Source organism: Oncorhynchus keta, chromosome 12 (assembly GCF_023373465.1).
Source record: "Oncorhynchus keta strain PuntledgeMale-10-30-2019 chromosome 12, Oket_V2, whole genome shotgun sequence".
Lineage (NCBI taxonomy): Eukaryota > Metazoa > Chordata > Actinopteri > Salmoniformes > Salmonidae > Oncorhynchus > Oncorhynchus keta.
In genome coordinates, this window is record NC_068432.1 from 19,886,809 (window position 1) to 19,896,531 (window position 9,723).

At 43.4% G+C, this 9,723-nt stretch overlaps 1 protein-coding gene across 1 annotated transcript in view; it reads right to left on the minus strand.

The window, feature by feature from the left end:
- The window catches only part of LOC118391088 (vacuolar protein sorting-associated protein 37D-like), a 39,209-nt gene extending 29,562 nt beyond the window's left edge, over positions 1 to 9,647 (minus strand). Inside the window, exon 1 of the mRNA XM_035782098.2 lies at positions 9,369 to 9,647. Within this exon, the coding sequence (XP_035637991.1) occupies positions 9,369 to 9,491 (123 nt within the window). The 5' untranslated portion in view covers positions 9,492 to 9,647. The remainder of the gene's footprint in view (positions 1 to 9,368) is intronic.
- Between the last annotated feature and the right edge of the window lie 76 nt (positions 9,648 to 9,723).

Consider the following 9,723-nt stretch of genomic DNA (forward strand, 5'->3'; position numbering starts at 1 on the left):
AAAACGACACAAAAGGCTCCTTCGAGATGAATCCAACAGCCACAGGCAACCTTTAGCTATGGAGCTCAGGAGGAATTCAAGAATGTCGTCATGGAAGACATTTGCATAGCACAGACAGGACAGCAAACCACAAACCCCACTGTTAACTCCAATTGTTTGAGGCCAAAAGAGCATGGAGGTTTTATAAAGATTCACTATTTTCCATCTGCCTGAAGTGAAATTATATATTTTTTTAGCTGCCAATTTCACTGTTTAAAACTCAGGATATTGTTAACTCTGGCTGAGCTCACCAAAGCATAAAGGATTAATGATTTATTACTTCAATGAATATGAGATTTTTGCCTCATGATATTCTGCTTTAAGACCAAAACACAGTTTAGCTGTATCCATGTGGAAAGCCTCCACTTGAAATTATTTGCTTACAGGGATGTGAGAATTTATGTTCATTGCGTAATTTCTACAATCAAACATGCAACAAAGTTGGTCTGTTGAAAGTGATTGAGACTGAGAAATAGCCAAGGAGGAAAAGCTTCTCAGTGACATCAGAAAGTGGGGTAAGTTACTGAGTCACAGTCACTAATGGTGATCTTTGTCAATGATGCAGTGAGGGTGAATTGAGTTTTCTTGCAGATTGAATTATGGATTTGAAATGCTCAGTCAAATCAAATCAAATGTTATTGGTCGCATACACATATTTAGCAGGTGTTCTTCCGGGTGCAGCGAAATGCTTACTTTCCTAGCTCCAACAGTGCAGTTAAATCTAACAATACAAAACACGCAAATCTAAAGTAAAATAATGGAATTAAGAAATATACAAATATTTGGATGAGCAATATCAGAATCCAGAATATAAATATATATGTATATGATGGGATGTATAGACATTATGGACAGTACATGTCATACACAGTGTCTTCGGGAGTATTAAGACCCCTTGACTTTTTCCACATTTTTTTACGTTACAGCCTTATTCTAAAAATGATTAAATACACACAATACCCAATAAAGACAAAGAAAAAAATATTTTTGGGACATTTTTGCAAATGTATTACAATTTTTTTTTTTTTTTTAAATATCACATTTACATAAGTGTTCAGATCCTTTACTCAGTACTTTGTTGAACCACCTTTGACAGCGATTACAGCATCGAGTCTTCTTGGGTATGACGCTACAAGCTTGGCACAACTGTATTTGGGGAGTTTCTCCCATTCTTCTCTGCAGATCCTCTCAAGCTCTGTCAGGTTGCATGGGGAGCGCTGCTGCACAGCTATTTTCAGGTCCCTCCAGAGATGTTTGATCGGGTTCAAGTCCGGGCTCTGGCTGGGCCACTCAAGGACATTCAGAGACTTGTCCCAAAAACACTCCTGCATTGTCTTGGCTGTGTGCTTAGGGTCGTTGTCCTGTTGGAAGGCGAACCTTGGCTCCAGTCTTTAAGCTGTGTTCTTTCATTATTAATCAAATGGAGGAAAATAAGAAGTCTTAGAAATAGGGACTTTATAACAAGGGCCCCCATCCTCAAATGAATAAAGGGGCGTTCTCAGAACTGCTTAAGACCCAGCCCTCTCCCTCAGCATCATCAAGAGACTTGGCCATGTAAGAATGCTGTTCATCGACTACTGCTTAGCCTTCAACACCATAGTGCCCTCCAACTTCATCACTAAGCTCAAGAGACAGCAGAGGGGGCACTCTTTTAACAACGCTGAGAGGCTGATGACTTCAAAGGTGTTTGCTGTGTAAACACAAAAGAGATTGACTGCCGACACTCTGGTCAGAGGTGCTACTGTTGGCAGGCAAATGTTTGACAATCCTACCGGTGTGGCTGAGCTTTTAGGCTTGTCACACCTCTTTGTGCATACTTAAGTCTTGTCATGGATGAAGCTTGAAATATCTGCTTTGTCACATCACAGCAGGCAAGATGGCAAAGTCTGTAGAGTATTATAATACCATGACTGTGTGGCTCGCACGCAATTTAGAGAGACCACAAATCTTAGCAGCCAATCTGAAAGTGCTCTAAAGATGTGTGATTCAGCTCCAAATGTTTTTCAAATGTCTCCCTCAAAACTGGGCTACTTCAGTCCATCCACAAGTGTCGCACTGTGCATTTCTCTCACACTTGTGGTTTGTATAGTGAACATTTGCAAGGCAATCAGAGCCCCAGGTTCTGTGGAATCCAGAGCATTTGGCCCATTCAAAAGAAGCACTTTGTACACAAATCCACTGCAAATTCACTGTTTTCCCTTGAATTTCCTGTGACTACAAGTACACTGTACAGCTCATTTCACTCCAAATCCGTGTCATCCGTGGCTATTCATATTCACCAGAAGTTTTCCCCTAAACAGGAATCGCAACAGACCTTCCATTTCCTGCTGTGGCTGCTCATACCCCTGTTTACCATTGAAGAGAGAGTTCCAGGAGCCCCCGGGACAGTGTGCTTGGCATGATGCACTGGTTGTAAAGCAAACCTGACAGTGTTTACCGTCACTGACAAACAACACTTGAAGAGCACTTTGGATATGGAAAGATGTTGTTTGCACTTCTCGAGTTGAAAATGTACTGTTTAGTTTTTATGGGTCAATGTGTGAAGACACAAAAACTGGAAATCCGATACAAATGGATGTGAACCTAGTACAAAATATAATTGTTTGACATTTGATATTGGGATATATACAGTGTATTCGGAAGGTGTTCAGACCCTTTGACTTTTTCCACATTTTGTTAAGTTACAGCCTTATGCTAAAATTGATTCCAATGTTTTTTCCCTCATCAATCAACCAACACACAATACCCCATAATGAGAAAGCAAAATCATTTTTTTAGAAAACTGAAATATCACATTTACATAAGTATTCAGACCCATTAATAAGTCCTTTGTTGAAGCACCTTTTGCAGTGATTACAGCCTCGAGTCTTCTTGGGTACGACGCTTTAAGATTGGCACACCTGTATTTGGGGAGTTCTACCATTCTTCCCTGCAGATCCTCTCAAGGTCTGTCAGGTTGCATGGGGAGCGTCGCTGCACAGCTATTTTCAGGTCTCTCCAGAAATGTTTGATAGATTTCAAGTCCGGGCTCTGGCTGGACCACTCAAGGACGTTCAGAGACTTGTCCCGAAGCCACTCCTGCGTTGTCTTGGCTGTGTGCTTAGGGTCATTGTCCTGTTAGAAGGTGAACCTTCACCCCAGTCTGAGGTCCTGAGCCCTCTGGAGCAGGTTTTCACGGAGGATCTCTCTATACTTTGCTCTGTTCATCTTTCCCTCGATCCTGACTAGTCTCCCAGTCTCTGCCGCTGAAAAACATCCCCACAGCATGAAGCTGCCACCAACATGCTTCACCGTAGGGATTGTGCCAGGTTTCCTCCAGACGTGACGCTTGGCATTGAGGCCAAAGAGTTCAATCTTGGTTTCATCAGATCAGAGAATCTTGTTTCTCATAGTCTGAGAATCCTTTAGGTGCCCTTTACTGATCGGGCTGTCATGTGCATTTTACTGAGGAGTAGCTTCCGTCTGACCACTCTACCATCAAGGCCTGATTAGTGAAGTACTGCAGAGATGGTTGTCCTTCTGGAAGGTTCTCCCATCTCCACAGAGTAACTCTGGAGCTCTGTCAGGGTGACCATTGGGTTCTTGGTCACCTCCCTGACCAAGGCCCTTCTCCCCCGATTGCTCAGTTTGGCCTTGCTGCCAGATATAGGAGGAGTCTTGGTGGTTGCAAACTTCTTCCATTTAAGAATGATGGAGGCCTTCAATGCTGCAGAAATATGTTGGTACCCTTCCCCAGATCTGTGCCTCGACACAATCCTGTCTTGGATCTCTACGGACAATTCATTTGACTTATTGGCTTGGTTTTTGTTCTGACATACACTGTCAACTGTGGGACCTTATGTAGACAGGTGTGTTCCTTTTCAAATCAATTGAGTTTACCACAGGTGGACACCAATCAAGTTGTAGAAACTTCTCAAGGATGATCAATGGAAACAAGATGCACCTGAGCTCAATTTTGAGTCTCAAAGCAAAGGGTCTGAATACTTATGTAAATAAAGTATTTTCAGTTTTTCTATTTTATAAATTTGCAAACATAAAAAAAACAGTTTTCACTTTCTTATAACGGGGCAATGTGTGTAGGTTGATGAGGAAAAATATAGATTTAATTCATTTTCGAATAAGGCTGTAACATAGCAAAATGTGGAAAAAGTAAAGTGGTCGGAATACTTTCCGAATGCACTGAATATTATACAAATGTGAAAAATGTGATTTATTATGCCAGCTTAAGAATACTGGCTCATTTTCCATCAAGTCAACCTGCTAGAATCGATCAGATTTGTATTTGGGGGGAAAGGGCTTGAGTGTTACTCTTCTCCTTCACTGCCATTTATGGTAAGACGAGGTGCTCAAGGAGTCACTGAGTGTTTTAAAATGTAGCAGTGACAGTGTCCAGATTTCTGTAATTGAATTTTCACAGTTCGGCTAATACCCCATGTCAAATCCTATGGAGCCACTAGAGGATAGCAATTCCGCCAGTCAGAAGGCTTAGAACATGTCTCCACAAGGAGCTAGCTAGTGATATGTGGGCTATTTACACAAGCATCCATCTTATTATGTCATTAAATCAAATCAAATTGTATTAGTCACATGCGCCGAATACAACAGGTACAACCTTACAGTGAAATGCTTACTTACGAGCCCCTAACCAACATTGCAGTTTTTAAAAAATATGAGTAAAAAAAATGTAACAAGTAATTAAAGAGCAGCAGTAAAATAACAAAATACGAGACTATTTACAGGGGGGTACCAGTACAGAGTCAATGTGCAGGGGCATCGATTACTTGAGGTAATACGTACATGTAGGTAGAGTTATTAAAGTGACTATACATAAATGATAACAACAGAGAGTAGCAGCGGTGTAAAAGAGATGGACGGGGAGGGATGCAAATAGTCTGGGTAGCCATTTGATTAGATGTTCAGGAGTCTTATGGCTTGGCTTGGGGGTAGAAGTTGATTAGAAGCCTTTTGGACCTAGACTTTGCGCTCCGGTACCGCTTGTCGTGCGGTAGCAGAGAGAACAGTCTATGACGAGTGTGGCTGGAGTTTTTTACCATTTTTAGGGCCTTCCTCTGACACCGTCTGTTGTAGAGGTCTTGGATGGCAGGAAGCTTGGACCCAGTGATGTACTGGGCCGTACGCACTACCTTCTGTAGTGCTTTGCAGTCGGAGACCAAGCAGTTGCCATACCAGGCAGTGATGCAACCAGTCAGGATGCTCTCGATGGTGCAGCTGTAGAACATTTTGAGGATCTGAGGACCCATGCCAAATCTTTTCAGTCTCCTGAGAGGGAATAGGCTTTGTCGCGCCCTCTTCCCGACTGTCTTGGTGTGCTTGGGCCATGTTAGTTTGTTGGTGATGTGGACACCAAGGAACTTGAATCTTTCAACCTGCTCCACTACAGCCCCGTCGATGAGAATGGAGTTGTGCTTGGTCCTCTTTTTCCTGCAGTTCACAATCATCTCCATTGTCTTGATCACGTTGAGGGAGAGGTTGTTGTCCTGGCATCACACAGCCAGGTCTCTGACCTCCTCCCTATAGGCTGTCTTGTTGTTGTCTGTGATCAGGCATACCACTTTCGTGTCATCGGCAAACTAGATGATGGTGTTGGAGTTGTGCCTGGCCGTGCAGTCATGAGTGAACAGGGAGTACACCAGGGAACTGAGCACGCACCCCTGAGGGGCCCTTGTGTTGAGGATCAGCGTGGTGGATGTGTTGCTACCTACCCTTACCACCTGGGGGCAGCCCGTCAGGAAGTCCAGGATCCAGTTGTTGAGGGAGGTGTTTAGTCCCAGGGTCCTTAGCTTATTGATGAGCTTTGAGGGCACTATGGTGTTGAACGCTGAGCGGTAATCAATGAATAGCATTCTCACAAAGGTGTTCCTTTTGTCCAGGTGGGAAAGGGTAGTGTGAAGTGCAATAGAGATTGCATCTTCTGAGGATCTGTTAGGCCGGTATGTAAATTGGAGTGGGTCTAGGGTTTCTGGAATAAGGGTGTTGATGTGAGCCATGACCAGCCTTTCAAAGCACTTCATGGCTACAGACGTGAGTGCTACGGGTGGGCAGTCATTTAGGCAGGTTACCTTAGTGTTCTTGGGCACAGGCACTATGGTTGTCTGCTTAAAACATGTTGGTATTTTGGATTCAGACAGGGAGAGGTTGAAAATGTCAGTGAAGACACTTGCCAGTTGGTCAGCACATGCTCGCAGTACACGTCCTGTTAATCTGTCTGGCCCTGTGGCCTTGTGAATGTTGACCTGCTTAAAGGTCCTACTCACATTGGCTGCGGAGAGCGTGATCACACAGTCCTCTGGAACAGCTGGTTCTCTCATGCATGTTTCAATGTTATTTGCCTCGAAGCGAGCATATAAGTAGTTTAGCTTCTCTGGTAGGCTTCTGTCACTGGGCAGCTCTCGGCTGTGCTTCCCTTTGTGGTCTGTAATGGTTTGCAAGCCCTGCCACATCCAACAAGCGTCAGAGCCAATGTAGTACGATTCGATCTTAGTCGTCTATTGAAGCTTTGCCTGTTTGATGGTTCATCGGAGGACATAGCGGAATTTCTTATAAGCTTCCGGTTCTGGCCCTGCGGCCCTGTGATTGTTGACCTGTTTAAAGGTCCTACTCACATCGGCTGCGGAGAGCGTGATCACAGTCTTCCCGGAACAGCTGGTGCTCTTACGCATGTTTCAGTGTTATTTGCCTCGAAGCAAACATAGAAGTAGTTTAGCTCATCTGGTAGGCTCGTGTCACTGGGCAGCTCTTGGCTGTGCTTCCCTTTGTAGTCTGTAATGGTTTACAAGCCCTGCTACATCCGACGAAGGTCAGAGCTGTTGTAGTACGATTCGATCTTTGTCCTGTATTGACACCTTGCCTGTTTGATGGTTCGTCGGAGGGCATGGCGGGTTTTCTTTTAAGCTTCGGGTAAGAGTCTCCGCTGCTTAAAAGCGGCAGCTCTAGCCTTTAGCTCAGTGCAGATGTTGCCTGTAATCTATGGCTTCTGTTTGGGGTATGTACGTACGGTCACTGTGGGGACGACGTCATCGATGCTCTTATTGATGAAGCTAATGACTGATGTGGTGTACTCCTTAATAATGCCATCTGAGAAATGCCGGAACATATTCCAGTCTGTGCTAGCAAAACAGTCCTGTAGCTTAGCATCTGCTTCATCTGACTACTTTTTTATTGATCGAGTCACTGATGCTTCCTGCTTTAAGCAGTAGGATAGAATTATAGTCAGATTTGCCAAATGGAGGGCGATGAAGAGCTCTGTGTGTGGAGTAAAGGTGTTCCAGAGTTTTTCCCCCTCTGGTTGTACATTTTACATGCTGATAGAAATTTGGTAAGATAGATTTAAGTTTCTCTGCATGAAAGTCCCCGGGCTACTAGGAGCACTGCCTCTGGGTGAGCGTTTTCCTGTTTGCTTATGGCAGAATACAGCTCCTTCAGTACGGTCTTAGTGCCATCATCAGTCTGTGGTGGTATGTAGACAGCTACATACCACCACAGACTGGGTGATTGCCGCCGGAGACCCCAACCCGTTACTGAATTGGAGCGCTGCTCACCAGTGGATCATAGGGGCTGTGGAGGCATCCACTACAATGAGCTCAACTACCATCACATGTTAGCCAACTACGCATATGTGTGCTTTATTAAACTGTAATGGCATCTGCAGGAAGGGCAATGAGAGGGGAGCACACCCAGACACCCTAGTGATGTTTAGTTACACACAGTGTAAATGAGAATGTGTGTGTGAATGTCTCAACTAACTACTGGCATGTAACACTTTGTACATTTATTTTCGATTAAACGTCTTGGTCAAGTCGAATATAACTGCAACTACAACCATTACTGAAATCCCGACCATGGCTCTAGCTAAGTAATTCTGATCCAGTCCCTTGGGAGAATTCCATGGCCTCTCTCGGTGAGATGCGACCACTTTGGAAACATCGCTCTAATTCATTTGCTGCAGCAGCGAGGAAGGTTTCAAATGTCATGTCTTGCTCTGAATTGGACACACCCACGTCCATTCCCAAATGAGTAGCGATTTTATCTCTGTCCAAGAATGAATGCCACACCTGATGATTTCAGACAGAGGGCTATGTACCATGAATGACAATGTTTTGGAACTGTGCAAGACTGCGGGTTCAAATAGGAAAATAAAAAACTGCCCTAGTAATTTAACATTACATTCAGGAATATTTGTTCTAGTGAGGAATAATACAGAAATATTTGAAATATAGAGGTGCATTTGAATGTACAAGTGTGTGAGAGATGTGTTTATCTGAGCAGCTAACCGATCGCTGCAGCTGTACATAGTCTATTGGTAAATAGCCCACCCATTTTCACCTACCTCATTCCCATACTGTTTTTATACTGTTTTTATTTATTTACTTTTCTGCTCTTTTGCACACCAATACCTGTACATGACCATCTGATCATTTATCACTCCAGTGTTAATCTGCAAAATTGTAATTATTCGCCTACCTCCTCATGCCTTTTGCACACATTGTATATAGACTGCCCCTTTTTTTCTACTGTGTAATGGACTTGTTAATTGTTTACTCCATGTGTAACTCTGTGTTGTCTGTTCACACTGCTATGCTTTATCTTGGCCAGGTCGCAGTTGCAAATGAGAACTTGTTCTCAACTAGCCTACCTGGTTAAATAAAGGTGAAATAAAAAATTGTAAAAAATTAAAGTGTGTGTGTGTGTGTGTGTGTGTGTGTGTGTGTGTGTGTGTGTGTGTGTGTGTGTGTGTGTGTGTGTGTGTGTGTGTGTGTGTGTGTGTGTGTGTGTGCGCAACAGAGAGACTGAGATTTGTTTTCAAATTAAAATGTGAGTGCCTTTATAGTATTTCGAATAGGTTGATCCTGCTGCTCACTGAACATGTCCTGTATGGCAAGCAGGAATTCCCTGTTCAGGTTCAGTGGTATGGAAAAACATCCTGTAAAAAACGAATGGAATGTGAACAAAGCCAATTGTAAATAACTATACTACGTTTAGTTTACATTCACATGAACTTCGTAGAATCGAAGGAGAACGTGGGGGGGAAATGAAAGGCTTTCGAAAGCCATTGGAAGCCACGCAGACAATAATGCAGAGAGTCATGGGAGGCTACTAAAGCGGCTCATGCATTGGCCATATCCTATATCATGTGCCATAGGATGAGGCATGAAAGAAATCATAGACATTTAAAGAGAACATAATGTATACCTATTTAAGTTTGAATACAATATCTGGAAGAGGAAATATCAACTACATGTAACACACAGATATATTTAGCAAAACTGTGTGGCTGTATTCGATAGTTGCCACATTGTTGAACCAAATACCTTCTCATTGAGCCGGACGATCTGGTCCATTTTTTCTTTATCTTGTAAAAGCTCCTGCAATTCACTCATGTTTAGAGCCCTATACCCGTCTGGGGTAGAGTTTGTGTCCTTAAAATTGGACATTGTATTTCCTTCACAAGCAATTCAGACGAGTTCGTTTGCAAGCCCATCTGGTTCCATGTCGTTCGTAGTGAATAGCACAGCCACAAGCGCCTAGTGAAAATGGGTTAAAGCTTATGTTGGCAGAGTCAATACAAGATGCAGTGACACATACTTACCACGATTGCATTGCAGCTAATGTAATGCTACCGACAACCACGAGAACCTCGTCACTAGTTACCACAACCACGAAGTC